This window comes from Chrysochloris asiatica, unplaced genomic scaffold, assembly GCF_000296735.1.
Source record: "Chrysochloris asiatica unplaced genomic scaffold, ChrAsi1.0 scaffold00256, whole genome shotgun sequence".
Classification (NCBI taxonomy): Eukaryota; Metazoa; Chordata; class Mammalia; order Afrosoricida; family Chrysochloridae; genus Chrysochloris; species Chrysochloris asiatica.
This window is the reverse complement of record NW_006408774.1, coordinates 3,089,022-3,110,343: the sequence shown is the minus strand read 5'-3', so window position 1 is coordinate 3,110,343 and position 21,322 is coordinate 3,089,022. Positions and strand designations below refer to the sequence as shown.

The window sequence follows — 21,322 nt, the reverse complement described above, 5'->3', positions numbered from 1 at the left end:
ATTTAGGAATGACGCCACATGATAACAATTGTAACATAAAGGAAACACTACACTACTTAGATTATTTACAGCCAGCAGCCGGCACTGATGTATGGGGAGAGTTAACCAGAAAGGAAGTTGATACAGACAAAACAGATAAGAGGGCATAATAAAAACCCACTTGCAGATGGAAGTGAGTGGACAAAGGCAGTAAATAATATTATTCACCACAGATGTGCCAAATATATGAAGGGGTAGACATGTGCAAAACAGAAAACAAAAATCAACTCCCTTAAGTTCTTTCTTGCTCACTGAGGCCATGTTCAGAAGTGTTTCCATCTATACAGCACACCTGCACAACAGTAAGTAGCAATCCTGATGCTAGACTCAGAGGGAATGCAAAAAAATCAAAGAACTTCGTAAGAGTCAGTCCTTGATCTCCAAAAATGTAACTTATAGTTGAGCTAAGATCTAAATGTTTGATGATAGTATATGGACATCAGAAAGCTTCAAAGTGCTTTAGAGAATGTGCTCTGGAGGAAGGGAATTGTTGGGCTAATAAAAGGGTGATTTCTGAAATCCCAAAGTGAAATGAGACAGCATTTATCGTACAAAAACAGCAGTGGTGTTAGGTAAGGGGATTAGAGAGGGAATGATATTTATAGGTGGAAATATTTGTAAGGAAATTATTTTGAGCATACTTTTCAAGTAAAAGCAACAATATCAAAGAAAGTAGGAAAGAATGGGTTTATTTATTTGTTAACAAATAAGTTGTCAAGATTGAAACATGTTAGAAATAGAGTGAAAGCTAGAAAATCACTTTACAGGATCCCACCAGATACAGCCAGGTTCAAGTAAGATTATAAAATTTCCAGTGCTTCAGGAAGGCTTGTCTTAGCAAATACAGATACAGTGGATTAGAGAAGACAATGGAAAATGAACAATAATGACAAAAAATAACAAACGGATGAGCCAAGGAACATGAAACAGATAATATACCAGGTAACTGGATACAAGGGCAGTAAAAAACATGGAAGAAGTGATAAGAGAAAAAAGCTTTATATAGAGAAAAGTTTCATAGACTGGTAGGATATTGAGAATTAAGTGTAGGATTGTTAAGTGCTGTTGAGTTGGTTCTGACTCAAAGTGTGCCTGCAAAGGGTTTCCAAAGAGCTGTTGGTAGGTTTGAACTGCAAACTTTGAGTTAGCAGTCCAGTGCTAACCCTACAACGCCACACCATAGGAGGCTGAGATGGAGTCAAGAGAAAAGGAGGAGGCAGAAACTGGAGCAACTCCAGAGGTGATAGCTTAAGGGTCTTTGTAACATCACGGATAAAAACTACACAGAGAAATAACGAGGACAGTTCTGTTGGAAACTTACAGGGCAGAAGTGGAACAATAACGGAAAACGAGCAAGGAGTTAGGTAAGTAAAAGCAAGAAGGAAGTCAAAATAATCTTGCAGAAACTCCGAAGAAAAAGAATGGAAGAAAACATAAATTTAGTGGCAGAGCAAGATGCTAATTACTATTTTTTTTTTAAAAGACAACAGATGTATGAGAGTACATTTACGATCTTTGAAGAGAGTACTTTAGGTAAAACTGAGTGGAAGTTGTTGTTGTTGTTGTTAAGTGCTATCAAGTTAGTACTGACTCATAGCTACTTTATGCACAACACAACAAAACACTGCCCAGTCCTGCACCAACCTCACACTTGTTGCTACACTGGAGCCCATAACTGTAGCCGCTGTGCGCCAATCCGTATCACTGGAGTCTTCCTCTCTTACGCTGACCCTCCACTTTACTAAGCATGATTGTTGTTGTTAAGTGCTGTGGCGTCGGTTCCGACTCATAGCGACCCTGTAAATCTTTACGGGAGCAGAAAGCCTCATCTTTCTCCCATGGAGCAACTGGTAGTTTTGAACTGCTGACCTCACGGTTTGCAGCCCGATTCGTAACCACTACGCTACCAGATCTCCTTTACTAAGCATGATATCCTTCTCCAAACACTGATGTTGTTGTTGTTGTTAAGTGCCATCGAATTGTTTCCGACCCATAGCGACCCTCTAGTACTTTTGGGAGGCTGTAAATCTTTACGGGAGTAGAAAGCCTCATCTTTCTCCCGCGGAGCGGCTGGTAGTTTCGAACCGCTGACCTTAAGGTTCGCAGCCCGATTCGTAACCACTACGCTACCAGAGCTCCTGATAATAGGTCTGAAGTATGAGAGATGAAGTCTGGCCATCCTGGCTTCCAAGGACCATTCTGGCTGTACTTCTTCCAACACAGACTTGGTTTGTTCTTTTGAACATCCATGTTACTTTTAATATTAAAATTCTTTTCTAATGCTCTAACTCAAATGCATCAATTCTATGATCTTCTTTACTCACTGTCCAACTTTCACATGCATCTGAGGTTACTGAAAATACCATGACTTGAGTCAGACATACCTTAGTCTTCAAACTGAAATCTTTACTCTTGACACCTTAAAGAAGTCTAACGCAGCACACTTGTCTAATGCAGTATGTCATTTGATTTCTTGACTGCTGCTTCCATGAGTGTTGATGGTTTATCTGAGCAAAATTAAGTATTTGACAACTTCAATCCTTTCTCCATTTATATTAATGTTATTATTTATTGGACTACTTATGAGGATTTTTATTTTCTTTAAATTGAATTGCAACCCAAACCAAAGGCTGTGGTCTTTGATCTTCATCAGTAAGTATTTTAAGTCCTCTTCACTTTCAGCAAATAAGGTTGTATTATCTCTACATCATAGATTGTTAATGAGTCTTCCTCCAATTCTAATGCCACATTTTTCATCATATAACCCAGCTTCTCTAATTATTTGGTCAGCATACAGACTGAATAAGTCTGGTGAAAAATACAACCCTGGAATACACTTTTCCTAATTTTAAACTATTCAATAACCCCTTGTTCTGTTTGAACACCTGCCTCTTGGTCTATGTACAGGTTCTTCACGAGCACAATTAACTGTTCCAGAATACTCAGTCTCCACAATGCTATCCACATCTTGTCATGATCCACGCAGTCAAAAGCTATTGTGTAGTCAATAAAACACAGATAAACATCGTTCTGGTAGTCTCTGCTTTCTGCCACAATCCATTTAACATCAGTAATGGTATCTCTCGTTCCACATCCTCATCTGAGCACTGCTTGAACGTCGGGCAGTTCCCCGTCAGTGTACTGTTGCAGCCGGTTTTGAGTTGTCTCTAGGTAAAGAATGGGAGCTAGACTGTGTAAAGTACACACATCAACAGAAGACTAGTCTTTAGAAGTTTGTTAAAAGTGGAAAAAGGGAGAATAAAAGTGGAGACAGGTTGATTTCCTTTCATAATCAAATGAAAAATGTTTTGTGGATGAAAAGACAATGCACATTATCCAAGTGTTAATATATACAATACATATTTACTATAAAATGTCATAAAGGTTACAACCTTGAAAAATATAACATGTAACCACACAAGTGATATAAACAAAAGCTATCTGAAATATGATGACCTAGGGGGAGGAGAGAGTGGGGAATGACGGAGCCCCATGCTGAGCTAGCTAGTAGATATCAGAATTATGAATCTGACATATGTAAGACACAGATAATAGGAAGAGGGACAATATTTGGAACAACAGAATTTTAAGTTTACAGATTCAAATGCAATTAAGATACCCATGATTACTGAGTAACTTTTGGAATATGAATTTGATTTTCCAAACAACCTCACTGGGTTGTTGTTGTTGTTAAGTGCCATCGAATTGTTTCCGACCCATAGCGACCCTCTACAGGGTTTCCGAGGCTGTAAATCTTTACGGGAGCAAAACGCCTCATCTTTCTCCCGCGGAACAGCTGGTAGTTTCGAACTGCTGGCCTTAAGGTTTGCAGCCCAATTCGTAACCATTCTACACTAGTATCTTCCTTTTTTTCACTGACCCTCTACTCTAGCAAGTATAATATCCTATGCAGGAGCCTGGATCCTAATACCTGTCAAAAATATATGAGATGAAGTCCTGCCATCCAGGCTTCTAAGGAGCACACTGGCTGTACTTTATTCCAACACAGATTTGTTGATTCTTCTAGCAGGCCGTGGTACTTCTTATATTCTATTCCAAGACTCTAACTCAAACACATCGACTCTTTTACAGTTTTCTTATTCACTGTCCAACTTCTATATATGAGTACGAAGCCACTGAAAATACCATGGCTTGGGTCAGGTGCACCTTAGTCCTCAAATTGAGATCTTTGCTCTTGAAAACTTTCAAAAGGTCTTGTGCAGCAGATTTACCTAATGCAATAAATCATTTGATTTCCTGACTGCTGTTTCCATGAGTGTTGATAGTGGATCCAAGAAAAATGAAGTCTTTGACAACTTCAGTCTTTTGCTCTATTTATCATGTTGTTACTGACGGGTCCAGTCTCGAGGACTTTTGTTTTCTTTACACTGAGGTGTAACCCATACTGAAGGCTGTGGTCTTTGATCTTTATAAGTAAATATTTTAAGTCCTTTTCCCTTTAAGCAAGCAAGGTTGTATCATCTGCATATCATAGATTGTTAACAATGCTTTCTCTGATCCTGATGCCACATCCTTCTTCATATAACCCAACTTCTTGGACTATTTGCTCATTGTACAGATTGAATAAAATAAGATGAAAGAATACAACTCTGGCATACATATTTCCTGATTTTAAACAATTCAGTGGTCCCTTGTTCTGTCTGAATGACTGCCTCTTGGTTTATGTACAGGTTCCTTATGAGCACAATGAAATGTTCTGAAATATTCATTGTCTGCAATATTATTTATAGCTTGTCATGATCCACACATTCTCTGGATAGTTATGAAATAAGTCCAACTCAGAGTTCACGATTCTACTACAAGGCAACAAAAATATAATAACTGTTCCACAAAAGTGTTACTCCAGGGAATCTAATGTAAAATATATAAGCATATATTTTATGAGGATTTCATTTTCTTTACATTGGGGCTATCTACACTCTTTGATCTTCATCAGTAAGTATTTCAAGTCCTCTTCACTTCTAGTAAGCGAGGTTGTATTGCCTGCATATTACAGGTTATTGATATTATAGGTTAATGAGTTTTTCTCCAATCCTGATGATATTCTTCCTCATATAATCCGGCTTCTGAAATTCCTTACTTAGTATACAGATTATAAAGATCAGCATGAAAGACTACAACCCTGGTGCACAAGCTTTTCTTATTTTAAGTCATTTAATATCCTTTTGTTCTTCAAAGAATTGCCTCTTGGTCTTTGTACAGGTTCCTGATGAGCACAACTAAGTGTTCTGAAATACTCATTTTTTGCAATGTTTTTCATAGTTTGTTATGGTCCACATATTCTAATACCTTTGCATATAGTATAAGTAACAATCTTTCTGGTATCCACTGCTTTTAGCCAAGATCCATCTAACATTAGCCATGATAACCCTCATTCCACTTCGTCTTCTGAATCCAGCGTGGATTTCTGGCAGCTCCTCATCAATGCACTGCTGCAACCATTTTTGAATCACCTCCAGCAAAATTTTGCTTGAATGTGGCATTAGTGATGTTTGGTGATTTCTGCATTCTGTTGAGTTGCCTTTCTTTGGAATGGGCACAAATATGTACCTCTTTCAATTGGCTGGCCAGGTAGCTGTCTTCCAGATTTCTTGGCATAGACAATTGAAGGCCTCCAGCACTGTTATCATCTGGTTGAAAGATTTCAGTGTACATTTTGCATCAATTCCTGGAGCCTTGTTTTGGCCAGTGCCATCAGTGCAGCTTGGACATCCTTCCTCCAATACCATTGGATCTTGATCATGTGTTATCTCTTGAAATGGTGAACCACTGATCCATTCTTTTTGGTACAGGGACTGTATTCCTTCTACCTTCTTTTGATGTTTCTTGTATCAGTCAATATTTTGCCCACTGTTGTTAAGTGCTGTCAAGTTGGTTCCGACTCATGGCAACCCTTTATAGGGTTTCTAAGGAGTGGCTGGTGGGTTTGAACTGCCAACCTCTTAGAGTTAGCAGTCTAGTACTTATCTTACAGCACCTCACTATGATTCTACTTTGCCCACAGAAATCCTTCAATATTGTAAGCTGAGGCCTGAATTTTTTCTTCAGTTCTTCCAGCTTGAGAAATGCTGAGCATGTTTTTCCCTTTTGGTTTTCTAAAAAAAGATCTCTGCTCATTACAAAATAATACTTTACTCTGTGTTCTAGAAATTAGGGTGGAAATCATTCACTGGCCAAGTGGCAGCATCAATGGCAACAGTAGTGAGGTTGGCCCAGGATCGGGCAGTATTTCGTTCTGCTGTGTATAAGGTCGCTATGGGTCAGTACCAATGGCACCTAACAACAACAACAACCCTTAAAAATGTTGGAGTAAGAACTCATTCTAACTAAGGATTCTTTAAAAGAGTAGAATTACAAAGAATGGGAAAGTTTTAGAAAAGTAGAGAAAAGATACAGAAAAACTACTTAAGTAGAAGGTATTAGTTTTTAATAAATCAGAGACCTTTAAAGTCCCTGTATCAAAGTAAACTACAGAAAACTAAAGATATTTTGAACTATGTGTTCAGAAAGTTCCTCCTTTACTCTGGCTACATCATTGTTGTTGTTGTTAAGTGCTGTCGAGTCGGTTCCGACCCATAGCGACACTGTACAGGTTTCCGAGGGTCATCATAAAAGAGTCAAATGAGGTGAAATCAGATCTAATCAAAGCAGAAAATTCAGGGATGACTCTAGAGCAATGTATAAGACGTCATATTATCTATTAATAAGCACCACAACATATACCTCTGAAAGACTATTGGATTATGAATCAACCCAACTGTTTTGACTGAACTTTTAAATTTGTTTTCCCTCTTCTGGTGTGCTGCTGCAGAATACGCACTAGACTGCAAACCCCAAGGCTGGCAGTTCAAGCCCACCACTGGCTCTTCAAAAACCCTATACAGTGCCCCAGTGAGTCCAAACCAACTTGACAGCACTTAACAACAACAACTTCAAAATCAATTCTCTTACCCTCCCATTAAATATGTAATCTACTAACACAAATTCTGGGTTTACAGTTTATAAAGATTACTTTCTGGTACTCAGTGCCATTAGCAATCCTGGTTTGGTGCTGTAGGAAAAGCACTGGACTGCTAATCACAAGGTTGGTAGTTCAAACCCACCAGGCGAGCCTCAGAAACCCTATAAAAGTTGCTATACAAAGGAACACTAGTACCATTAACTAAAATATTTGGTTTCTATTACTCAAAGTATTCTGTAAAAGGCAACTTCACAAAGTTTGTGGAAACATTCCAGTATCTCTCAATTCAATTTTTCCAAAAACCTCTTTAAGGCTTCTCATATATTTTTATTCCTCCTGGTGCCCCACAGCCCTTGAAATCTTTACTAAAGGTGCAGGCTGTGACACAGAAATATTTTGAGAGAAGTACCCAAGTTCTACACTTCCCACCATTCTTCATAATCCCCATCCTACTCCAACCCCACACGAACACGTTCACTCCCAGAATGGAATCCAAGACACGCTGAACAGATAACCTTCCTCCAGCCAGCCTGCAGGCAGCTCTGAAGCAGAGTTTACGGTTTACGGCTTCCCGAGGCTAGCCTTAACCAACCAAAGAAAACACACTGCTGTAGCCTCCTTTAGACTCATAGGTCCCAGGCTAGAGCCAACCAAACCAAACAAGGAGCACCTCATGGCCCTCGGGGTTACAAAACAGCCAAAACACAGCAAGAGCCACTCTAAGACACCACAGACTAGACACAACTGATCAAAACCAAGCACCAATACATAGCTTTAGCCTGGCTTCAGACTCATCGTAATCCCACATGACCGCGTAGACCTGCCCCAAGGGTTTCCCAGTCCTGGTGTGGCACTACAGGACAAACACTGGACCCCACAGTTGGTTTGAGCCACAAGGTCAGCAGTTCAAACCCACCAGCCCCTCCTGGAAAACCCTATCCCAGGTAGACATGAGTCAGAACTGACACAACTGCATTTAACAACAGTCTTTTAGGAAGCAAACAACCACGTCTTCCTCTCACAGAGTGGCTGGTGGGCTCTAACTTCAAACCTTTCATTTAGGAATTGAGCATTTAACTTCTGTACCACAAGGGCTCCTCCCAGGAGGCTCAGGGTGCAGGAAAACACAATGTTACTTTTTCTAAGTATAATTTTATTTAAAAATAGCAATTTAGTGAAATTAATTTTGTACTTTTCTGAGACCTATTTTATCAATCAATATATACAACCATCTTGATTTAAAGTTCTTACTGGCATTATTAAGGACATTAAAATACTTTTTTGTGATAATTTGGATTGATATGTCCTAGTCAAGGCAGATCTGTTCGAAAAACTGCCTCTTGGTCCATGTACAGATGCTTCATGAGCAGAATTAAGTGTTCCAGAATACTCAAACTTAGCAATGCTGTCCATAGCTTGTCATGATCTGCACAATCAAAAGCTTTTGCACAGTCAATAAAGCACACAAAATTTTTCTGATATTCTCTGCTTTCAGCCAAGATCCATCGGATATCAGCAATGATATCCCTCGTTCCATGGCCTGTTTGTTCTGAATCCGGCTTGAACCTCTGGAAGTTCCCTGTCAATGTATACTGCAGCTGTTTCTGTATTACCTTTAGCAAAACTTTACTCGAATGGGATATCAAATATATTGTCCGATGATTTCCGCATTCCACTGGGTCACCTCTCTTTGGAATGGGCACAAAATCTCTTCCAATCAGTCAGCCAATAGTTGTCTCCCAAATTTCTTGGCAGAGATGAGTATCTCCTGTGCTGCATCACCTACTTGAACGATTTCAATTTTTATTCCATCAATTCCTGGTGCCTTGTTCTTTGCCAATTCCTTCAATGCACCTTGGACTTGCTCCTTCACTATCACTGGCTCTTGATCATATGCTACCTCTTGAAATGGTTGAACCTCAGTCATTTCCTTTTGGTACAGTGACTCTGTGTATTCCTTCCATCTTCTTTTGATGCTTTCTGCATCATTCAATAATTTTCCCAGAGAATCTTTCAATAACGAAAGTCAAGGCTTGAATTTTTTCTTCAGTTCCCCCAGCTTGAGAAATGCTGAGCGTGTTCTTCGTTTTTGGTTTTCTGACTCCAGATCTTTGCACATTTTGCATTAGGCAAATCTGCTGCACACAAACTTTTTAAAGCGTTGAAAAACAAAGATGTCAGCTTGATGACTAAGGTGCACCTGACCCAAGCCATGGTATTTTCATTAACCTCATATGCATGTGAAAGTTGAACAGTAAATAAAGAAGACCGTAGAAGAATCGATGTTTTTGAGTTATGGTCTTGGAGGAGAATATTGAAAGTGCCATGGGCTGTCCATAGAACCAACAGATCTGTGATGGAAGAAGTGCAGCCAGAGTGCTCTTTGGAGGCCAAGATGATCAAACTTTGCCTCTCATACTTTGGACATGTTGTCAGGAGGAAGCAGTTGCTGGAGAAGGATATTATGTTTGGTAAGGTGGAGGGTGAGAGAAAAAGAGGAAGACCCCCAGCGAGATGGACTGGCCAAGTGGCAGCATCGATGGGCGCAAGCATGGCAACGATAGTGAGGTTGGCCCAGGATCGGGCAGTGTTTCGTTCTGCTGTGCATAAGGTCACTATCAGCTGGCACCAATTCGATGGCACCTAACAAGTCAAGGCAGAAGTCTTTCAAATGAAAAGTTAGCTTACTCAATGCCTTGCCTGCAAGATGTGCAGCAAAGACAAGCAAGAAGGAAAATAGTTTCCGCTCAAGCAGACTGTGAGCTCTAAATGCTGGTGGCAACAGTCAATAACTGCCCGGGTTAGGAGCCAGGCCTCATTTTGGGGAACAATTAATATCGCCTGTGTTTTAAAACATGCCACATGAATACAAGTCAGGTATGTACGTGAGATTTGGTTTTATTTTTCTAACAATACCAACAAATAAATGAGTAAAAGCCAAGTCTTCTATGAACTAAATCTTTCAAAATGTAAAACTCATAAAAGGGATCCTACCCCCCTTGGTAGTTTAGAAGGAGCCCTGGTGGTGTCGTTGGCTGTTGCAATACACCAGCTGGATCTGCCCACCACTCGTTGTCGTACTGTGGTGGCCTGCAAGTTGCTGTGATGCTGGAAAGTCTGAAACTGGTCTTTTAGCAGGGTCACAATTGGTGGCTAGGTTTCAGCTGAGTTTCCAGACTAAGACAGACTAGGAAAAAGGAGAGACAGTCTACTTCTGAAAATTTAGCCACTGAAAACCTTACAAATAGCAATGGAACATTGTGCCAGATATAGAGCCAGACGATGAAGCTCTCAGGTTGGAAGGAACTCTAAATACTACTGGGGAAGAGCTGCCTCCTCAAAGTAGAGCTGAGTTTACTGAGAAGAATGGAGTTAAAGCTTTTAGGACCTTCATTTGCTGATGGGGTACAACTCAAAAGGACTAAAAACAGCTGTAGACATTCATTCATAATCAGAACAGAGAATATATAAATTATGAACCTAGTAAAATTGGAAGTGAGCTGAAATGGACTGGTATTGGTCATTTTGAATCTGACAATCATGTGGTTTACTCTTCCAGGAATGACAAATTCATGAGTAATGGTATAGCAGTCCTTATCATGAAGAAAATTTCAAGATCTATATTGAAGTACAATGATGTCTTGATAATATCCATGTGCCTACTATAAGGCAGACCAGTTAATACCACTATTATTCAAATGTATGCAAGGATCACTTAAGCCAGTTATGATGAAATTGAAGAACTCTACCATCTTCTTCAGTCTGAAATTGACCAAATATGCAGTCAAGATATATGGATGCAGCACTGGAGGCACTCACTTGTCTATGCCAAAGCTTTTGGAAGACAGCTTCTTGACCAACTGATTGGGAGAGATCCTTATCTGTGCCCATTCCAAAGAGAGGTGACCCAAAGGAATGCAAAAATCATCGGACAATATAATTATTATCACATGTAAAGTAAAATTTTACTGAAGATAGTTCAAAATCAGTTGTACCAGTACACTAACAGGGACCTGTCAGAAGTTCAAGTTGGATTCAGAAGAAACATGGAGCAAGGGATAGCACTGCTGACATCAGATGGATCTTGGCTCAAAGCAGAAACTATCAGAAAGATGTTTACCTGTGCTTCATTGACTATACAAAGGCATAAGACTGGGGGGATGGATCAGGACAAGCTATGGGTAACACTGCTTGTTACCATACCAAAATTTTCAGAATATTTCATTGTGCTCATGATGAGCCTGTACATAGACCAAGAGGCAGTCTTTTGATCAGCACTGTGTACAGAAAGATGTGTGCCAGGGTGTATTCTTTCACCATACTTACTCAATCTAGCTGCTGAGAAAATTATTCAATAAGCAGGATTTCATGAAGAAGAATGTGGCATCAGGATTGGAAAAGGAGTCATTTAAGAACCTGCAATATGCAGATGATACAACCTTGCTTGCAGAAAGCAAGGGACTTAAAATATTTAGTGATGAAGATGAAAGATCACAGCCTGCAGGATGGACTGCATCTCAGAGTAAAGAAAACAAAAATCCTCATCACTGGATCAATACATAATATCATGATAAATGAAGAAGAGACTGAAGTGTCAAAGACTTCATTTTGCTTCAATCCACTATCAACATTTGTGGAAACAGCAGCCAAGAAATCAAACGATGTACTGCACTAGGCAAATCTGCTGCACAAGACCTCTTTTAAAGTGTTCAAGAGCAAAGATGTAAGTTTGAGGACTATGGTAGGCCTGAAGCCAGCCATGATATTTTCAATTGCCACATATGCATGTGAGAGTTGGATAATGAATAACAAAGACCATAAAAGAATTGATGCATTTGCGTTATAGTGTTGGAGATGAATATTGAAAGTGCCATGGACTGCCAAAGGAACCAAGCACATCTGCGTTGGAGGAAGTAGTCAGAATGATCCTTAGAAGCCAGGACGGTGGGACTTGGTCTCTCAAATTTTGTACGTGTTAGCAGAATAGACCAGTCCCTGCAGAATATGTCATGCTCAGTAAAGTGGGTGTACAGGACCGGACAGTGATTTTTCTATTGTGCATGGGGTCACTGTGAGTTGGAATTAACTCAGTAGCACCTAACAACAACAACAGCTGGTGCTCCAGCAGAAAGATACGGCAGTTTGCCTCCATGAAGAATTACAGTCTTGGAAATCCTAAGGGACAGGGCAGTCCTACATCGTCCTACAGGGATCACTATGAAATGGCACTGAGTCCGTGGCAACCAGTTAGTTTATTTGGGTTTGGTAGTTTAAAGGTCATCAATCTGACAGACACACACACAACCACAAACTTAGTTGCTGGTGAGTGGATTCCGAGTCATGTGGCCCTCATGTGTGTCAGAGCTGTGCTCCATAGGGCTTTTCAGAAGTAAATCACCAGGCCTGGTTTTCAAGGCACCTCTAGTTGGTCTTGGACCTTTCAGTTAGCAGCCAAACACACTACTAACCATTTGTATCACACAGAGACTCCACATCCAGTACACAATTAGTAAGAGATAGGAAGGAACCAGGCTACTAATTGAATCTTTCTCTAGTCATTCTCTTAATGTGTGGGTTTTCTCTGCCTTTATTTTATTCTTTTAAAGGTTTGATTCTTCATCATGTCAAAGTATTTTCAAATTTAAATAAAATCTCTCCATAGTTGTTTATAATGGATACAACTTTCATCTGACCATCAAAATCAAAAGTGCCTGGCTGCTAAAACAGACAGTTGGAGGTCTTAATCCACCAATTAGCCTGTGGGAGAAAGATGGAACAGGTCGCTTCTGTGAAGATTTATGGCCTTGGAGACCCAATGGGGCAGTTCTTCTCTGTGCTAAAGGGTTGCTGAGTCAGAATTGTTATTGAATAGAGGGGATTTAGTTTCCGTCTGGCTATCTTCCTGTGGTTCGTGGAAGATTTCAGAGGTCAAGGAAAGCCCCCTTCCATTCAGTGAGGCACTTGCCACAACAGAGCTCAATCATATCATGAGTCCTGCCCACGGGGAGGCTAACATAGAAGTACACAGTTATTAGTGTTTCAGCTCATCGCATCAACTTCTCCTCCTCTCATTTTCTGCACACAGAACAATGAGAGACAACGTGTACACCACAATAAAGCACAGTGGCTTCCTTAGCAAGTCTAATAACAGTCTTGAACTACACAGTTCTCGATTTTCCTTGAAGGTCCTACATACACAACAGTCCTGAGGGAAAGAACAACATTGGCAGGAGGGACGGAAAGTGTGTGGTGTGTATGTGTGTGTGTGTGAGAGAGAGAACAATTACATGCTTGTAACACACAAAAATAGCAGCATCATGATCTGTTAACAATAATCTAGTTGGTATTTTCCATTGGGTGACAAATAAAAGTAGTAATCTGCAGTTGTAAATTATATACCACAGATTAGACAAATAATCACAGCTAAAGATTTAGACAGTAGAACAATCACAGTGAATGTCACCTCACTAATGCTCATTAAACACATTTCATGAGTGGGCAAACTATAAACAGCAGCTTTGTCTTAAAAAGTCTAGTAAAAAGAAAATAGCAAAGATCCGATTACTTTTAAAGGAAGGCATTGATTAAGTAACTATTAATATTGCAATTTGTTTTTAAATCATTAAAGCAATTTAAGATTAAAAAAAAACATGTTTTAAGTGCTCAAATCAAAATAAAATTCTGTGGATTTTCATAATTTTCATAAAAAATCTGGAATTACAACAACATTGATCAATAAAACCCAATTAGAAGTAGTTAAACCATAGCAAACAGAAATGAATTACCTCGTCTTCGCCCATAACTCCTTGCTGCATGTAAACAAAGGACAAATTGTAAACCGTCAGAACTGGAAATAAGCCCACATACACAAGTATTTGCGATACGAAAAGCTATGTGGGCATCTAAAGATTACTGCCACTTGTTTTACGTTATGACAATAATGTCACTATATATTTGCATGATATTTTACCATTTATAAAGCATTTATATTGTATGCAATAAGTCATCAGAACTGTACTAAAAACCCTGTGAAATTAATAGGAAACACACAAGGAATGTTTTCTTATTCAATTGTGTTGACTATCACAAATAAATTGTTCAGATCATAAAGGTAGTAATATACAACATTTACAGTTAAATAGTACCCCAAATAATTTTCCAAATGACTGAAAACAAACTGAATTAAATTCTAATATTTCTTCTCATTACAGAATTACATGGCCTATGTTATTGTTTGTGGTATATGTGCTGCTAAGTTGGCTTCTGAGGCTGTAAAACTTTGCAGGAGCAGAAAGCCTCATCTTTCTTTGGCAGAGCGGCTGGTGGGCTGGAAGCAATGACCCTGGGGTCTAAGGTCCAGTGCTTACCCTACACAGTCATCATGCTCCCCTATATGGCATATACAGACCAGCAAATAGCTATTCAGATCCAGTCCACGTACATACTAAAAGCTCTTACATGGAAAAAGTATTGGAAAACAGAAAACCAACAAGATAGAATAATACTGATACATGAAGCCTATACAGCTCGATTGGCTGTAAATATTCAAATCTATTGTCCTCTTTCAAACTTCTTTAACTTGAAATGATTAATACTATTAGGGAGTCGTGGTATGGCACTCTAGGATAAGCACTAGATTACAAGGTCAATTTGAACTGTAAGGCTGTTAGTTCAAACTCGCCAGGCACTCCGCGCTCCTTGTAAAGCCTATACAGGGTCGACATGAGTCAGAACCAACTCAATGGCATTTACCAACAAAACAATAATGAATAATGTTTTCTATTGATTTCATATATTTTACATCATTATCTATTACTGCCTTGCCTCTACTTTTGGCATGAGAGAGATTCTGAAACAAATTACTATCAGTATTTCCCCAGAATAGTACATATTATAAATACTGGAGAAGGATAAAAGACAAAGGCATTTCAATCTATGCTACCAGCAGTGTACACACTGCCACTGGGAGCAAGCAAAAACTGTAATTTATTTTTTATATAAAAATACCAACTGTTTTTCTTAAAATAACTGTTCTCCACCAAACCTTGGTATAACAGTAAATATTTTTGCCATGAAATAATCTATGAAGTTAAGACAATAAACCAAGAATGATTAAGACATTTTTTTTGTTTTGGTCTAAAGGCAAAAAAAAAAATTGATATTGAATAAATCCCAAATCAAGGCATGTGTTGAGATTTATCAGAAATATACTCTCCTCACAAATATAAAACTTAAAGATCAAAAGAAAAATTTTCACATTCTTAAATCTGTTGCTGTTGATAAGTGCCATCATGTGGATTCTGATTCACGCGACCCTGCCGAGGGATTCCCAGGAGTGGCTGGTGAGCTTCAACAGCCAACCTTGCAGTTCAGATTGACCTTGAGCTCCAGTACTTTCCTACAGCACATGGCTAAGACTCCTCAAAAAAATGTTCCAATTAAGTGCCTCCTAGTATGGGTCGGAACCGACTCAACGGCACTTAACAACAACAACAACAACGAAGTCAGTTCTGACTCACTGACTCCCAATATAGGGTTTCCGAGGAGCAGCTGGTGAATTTGAACTGACAACTTCACAGTTCAAACTGACCTTGTGCTCCGGCACATTATCCCATAGTATCGCACCAGCACCGTCAGACTGTGACGGCTTGCCTGTTTCTGTGATTCTGGAAGCTATGTTACAAGTATTTTAAATACTAGCAAGGAGCTCTGGTAGCGTAGCGCTTACGAATCGGGCTGCAAACAGCAAGGTCAGAAGTTCGAAACTACTAGCTGTTCCGCAGGAGAAAGATGGGGCTTTCTGCTCCTCTAAAGATTTACAGCCTTGAAAACCCTGTACAAGGTCTCTATGAGTCGGAACCGACTCCACAGCACATAACAACAGGGTCACCAACGGGGGACAGATTTCAGCAGAGCTTACAGATAAAGACAAACTAGGAAAAAGGAGAGATGGGCTACTTTAAAATATTTAGTTACCAAAAAACCTAAGGAATAGCAGTGGAACGCTATCAGATAGTAACAGAATATTGACTACAGAAACATGATGAAGAGCACCATAATACTGTCAGACACGGTGCCAGAAGATGAGCCCCTCAGGTTGGAAGGTAATCAAATATGACCGGGGAAGAGCTGCCTCCTCAAAGTAGAGCTGAGCATGGTAACACAAATGGAGTAAAGCCTTCGAAGACCTACTTCGGGACACAACTCAAAGTGAAGAGAAATAGCTGTAAACATCCATTACGAATAGGAACATGGAATGTACAAAGTCTGACTCTAGGAAAATTGAAAATTGTCAAAAATGAAATGGAACACATAATCATTGATATCCTAGGCTTGTTGTTGTTGTTAGGTGCCCCATCAAGTCAGTACTGACTCATAGCGACCTTATGCAGTGAGATGAAATGGATCGGTATTGGCATTTTGAATCTAACAATTACGTGGTTTACTAAGCTGAATGAAATATTGAAGAATGGCATCGCATTCATCATCAAAAAGATCTGTCCTGAAGCTCAATGGTATCTATGAAAAGCCTAAAAGGAAGACCAATTAATACAATTATTATTCAAATTTATGCACCAACCACTAAAGCCAATGATGATGAAATTGAAGAATTTTACCAACATCTTAAATCTGAAAATGATCAAACATGCAATCAAGATGTACTAATAATTTCTGGCAATTGGAATGCAAAGGTTGGAAACAAAAAGAAAGATTCAGTAGTTGGAAAATAAGACCTTCATGATAGAAATGATGCCAAAGATAGCATGACAGAATTTTTCAAGACTAATGACTTCTTCATTGCAAATACCTTTTTTAAACAACATAAAAGATGACTATACACATGAACCTCACCAGATGGAATAACCAGAAATCAAACTGACTAAATCTGTGGAGAGAGAAGGTGGAAAATTTCCGTATCTCAGATAAAACTAAGACCAGAGGCAGCTTGTGGAACAGACCATCAATTGCTCACATGCAAGTGCAGGCTGAAGCTGAAGAAAATTCAGACAAGTCCACAAGAGCCAAAATATGATCTTTCACATATTCCACCTGAATTTAGAGATTCTGAAGAACAGATTTGATGCATTCAATACTAAAGACCAAAGACCAGAAGAGTTGTGGGATGACATCAAGAACATCATACAGAAAGAAAGCAAAAGGTCATTAAGAAGGCAAGAAAGAAGGAAAAAACAAAATGAATGTCAGAAGAGACTCTGAAACTTGCTCTTCCACGTTGCGATGCTAAAGCAAATGGGAGAAATGAAGAGGTCCAAGAGCTGAACAGAAAATTTCAAAGGTCAGCTCAATAAGTCAAAGTCAGACATTATCATGAAATGTGCAAAGATGTGGAGTTAGAAAACCAAAAAGGGAAGAACACACTTAACATTTCATAAACTGAGGGAACTAAAAGAAAATATTCAAGCCACGACATGAAATACTAAAGGATTCTCTGGGCAAAATATTGAATGATACAGAAACTATCAAAAGAAGATGGAAGGAATACACAGAGTCACTGTACCAAAAAGAAACGGTTGATGTTCAAACATTTCAAAAGGTAGCGTATGATCAAGAGCCAATGATACTGAAGGAAGAAAAGTCCAAGGTACACTGAAGGCATTAGCAAAGAACAAGGTTCTGGGAATTGATGGCATACAAATTGAAATCTTTCAACAAACTGATGCAGCACTAGAGGCACTCAGTCATTTTTTCCAAGAAATTTGGAAGACAGCTACACGCTCAATTAACTGGAAGATATCCACATTTGTACCTGTTCCTAAGAGAGATGACCCAATGGAATGTGAAAATCATCGGTCAATATCATAAATATCTCATGCATGCAAAATTTTGTAGAAGATTAACCAAGAATGGCTGTAACCATGTATTGACAGCAAAATGCCAGATGTTCAAGCTGGATTTAGAAGAGGATACAGAACTAGGGATATCATTACTGATGTTGGCTGAAACCAGAGAATACCAGAAAGATGTTTACCTGTGCTTTACTGACTATGTAAAGGCTTTGGTTGTGTGTATCAAGACAAGCTATGAACACTCTTGAGAATGAGTATTCTGGAACACTTAATTGTGCTCATGAGGAACCTGTACACGGACCAAGAGGCAATCATTTAAAAAGAGCAAGGGAATACTGAATGGTTTAAGATTAGGAAAGGTATGCTCCAGGGCTGTCTTGTTTCACAATACTTACTCAATCTGTATGCTGATTAAAATCTAAGACCAAAGTGTTCAGTATGGATTGCACCTCAGTGTAAAGAAAATAAAGATCCTCACCAATGCGCCAATGAATAACATCAGGATAGCTGGAGAAAGGACTGAACTTTTCAAAGACTTCATTTTGCTTGGATCAACCATCAACAATCATAGAAGTACCCGTCAAGAAATCAAACATTGTATTGCATCAGGCAACTCTGCTGCATAAAACCTCTTTTAACGTGATCAAGAGGAAAGGTATCAGTTTGAGGATTAGGGTATGCCTGACCCAAGCCATGATTAATTTCAGTGAATAAGGAAGACCGTAGGAAAACTTATGCATTTGAGTTATGGTTAGAAGGAGAATAATAAAAGTACTATGGATTTTCAGAAGAACAAACAAATCTGTGTTGGAAGAATTACAGCCCAAATGCTCCTTAGAAGGCAGGATGGCAAAGACTCCATCTCTCATACTTTAAAAATATTATCAGGAGGAACCAGTCCCTGGAAAAGGACATCATGCTTAGTAAAGTAGAAGTTCAATGAAAAAGACTAAGTCTCCAATGAGATGGACTGGCACAATGGCAGCAGCAATGGGCTCAAGTGTAGTAATGATTACGAAATTGGCACAGATCAGGTGGTATTTCATACTGTTGTGCCTAGGTTCACTATGAGTCAGTACCAATTCAAGGAACCCAACAACAACAAAAATGGGCAACATACTGAATGATTCAGAAAGCATAAAGAGAAGGTGGAAGATCCACGATTCTGAGACTAGAAGAACCAGGCAGTTACCAGCTATCACTACCAACTGTTCTGAAATTGATTATATTAGAAGGTTCTGGATAGAGTGGGAGAAAATGTACAAAATACAAAACTATAAAAAAGAGACAGGGCAACTGGTTAAAGAGAGAATGTAGGAACCCGAGACAATGGCTGTCAGTTATCCTTCAGTTCTGGAAAGAAATTCACCCTGTTGTCCCAATATTCAACCACGCAGGAAATAGATTTATAGGGGAGACAACAACATTAGTAAGGTATGCTCACTATGTATTGAGTTGTCAATCATTCAAAATGAAAAGGATACAGTTGATAAGGGATAGAAAGATGGGTAGAATGAAAATAGGAGGCAATGGGAGGGAGGAAGTGGGATGACTGTTGTTGCATGGAGAGGACTGCACTCACTGAGATGATACAAAGTGTATGATTTGTTGTATGTAAAACTGATTATCTTGTCTGTAAACCTCCATTCAATTCACAATAATTAAAAGAAGATGGAAGGAACACACAGTCACTGTACTAAAAAGAAATGGTCAGTGTTCAATCATTTCAAGAGGTAGCACATAACCAATAACGGATAGTGCTACAAGAAGCCCTTGCTGCAAAGACAGTATTGGCGAAAAACAAACACCAAGGAACTGATGGAAGACAAATTGAAAATTTTCAATGAACTGATGCAGCCCTGGAGGCACTCACTCAGCTGTGTCAAGAAATTTGGCAACCAATCGAAGAAATCCGTATTTTGCCCGTTCCAAAGAGAGGTGACCCAACAGAATGTAGAAATCACTGAACAGTATCATTAGTACTTCAAATTAATTTTAGTGCAAGTAACATTTTACTGAGGATAATTTTAAAACAGTTGCAATAGTACATCAACAGGGAACGGCCAGAAATTCAAGCCGGATTCAGAAGAGAAATGGAAGTAGGGTATCCTTGCTTATGTCAAATGTGACTTGGTTGAAAGCAGAAAATACCAGAAAGATGTTTACTTGGCTGTGTGGATCATTACAAACTATGGATTGTTGTTGTTGTTATGTGCCATCGAGTCGGTTCCAGGGAACGGCCAGAAATTCAAGCCGGATTCAGAAGAGAAATGGAAGTAGGGTATCCTTGCTTATGTCAAATGTGACTTGGTTGAAAGCAGAAAATACCAGAAAGATGTTTACTTGGCTGTGTGGATCATTACAAACTATGGATAGCATTGCAAAAAATGGGTAATCCATGAGATACCTGTTAATCGATCAACAGACAGTCGTTCAAACAGAACGAGGGAATCCTGAGTGGTTTAGAGAAAGGAAGGTGTGTGCCAATGATGTGGCCTTTCACTATACTTATTTAATCTGCATGTTGAGTAAATATCTGCGAAGCTGGATTATATGAAGACCTTGGATCAGAACTAGGGGAAGATTCATTAATAATATGCCATAGGCAGAAGATATACCTTTGCTTCCTAAAAGCAAGAGTATTTTAAAGATCAGTATCGGTTGCAACTCAATGTAAAGAAAACAAAACTCCTCACCGCTAGAGTAATAAATAACATCAAGATAAATGGTGAAAAGATTGAAGTTGTCAAAGACTTCAATTTGCTTGGATCCACTATCAACACTCATGGAAAAAGTAGTCAAGAAATCCAATGATGTGTTGCATTAGGTAAATCTGCTGCACAAGACCTCTTTAAAGTGTTCAAGAGCAAAGATGCACCTGACCCAAGCCATGCTATTTTCATTAGCCTTATATGTAGTATGTGAAATTTGGAAAATAAATAAGGAAAACTGTAGAAGAATTTATGCATTTGAGTTATGGTATTAGAGAAGAATATTCGAAGTACTATGGACTCCCAGAAGAACACACAAATCTGTGTTTGAAGATGTGCAGTCAGAATGCTCCTTGGAAACCAGGATGGTGAGATTTCGTCTCTCATACTTCAGACATGTTATCAGGAGGGACTAGTCCCTGGAGAAGTACATTATGCTTGGTAAAGTGGAGGAACAGCATAAAAAAAGCAAGATCCCAAGGTGACAGATGTACACAGTGGCAGCAGCAACAGGCTCAAATATAACAACAATATGAAGACTGAGCAGGACTTAGTATTTCATTCTCTTATGCATAGGGTCACTATGAGTCAGCACCAACCTCACAGCATGTAATAACAACTGCAACAAGACTCTAATGGAGAGATGTAAGGCCAGAGCACTAGACTCTATGATAAAGAAGGAGCAATGTGGCCAACTCTTCTAGTTGACTGGTAAGTGCTGCCATTATATAAGTCAAGTAAATAAATATAGAAGCTCACATTAGAGCTTTCTATAAACTAAC

At 39.1% G+C, this 21,322-nt stretch overlaps 1 protein-coding gene across 1 annotated transcript in view; it reads right to left on the bottom strand.

The window, feature by feature from the left end:
* Window positions 1-21,322, bottom strand: part of CPEB2 (cytoplasmic polyadenylation element binding protein 2) — an 86,598-nt gene that overhangs the window by 19,999 nt on the left and 45,277 nt on the right. The window contains exon 8 of the mRNA XM_006873808.1: window positions 13,807-13,830. Coding sequence (XP_006873870.1) covers window positions 13,807-13,830 — 24 coding nt within the window. The remainder of the gene's footprint in view (window positions 1-13,806; window positions 13,831-21,322) is intronic.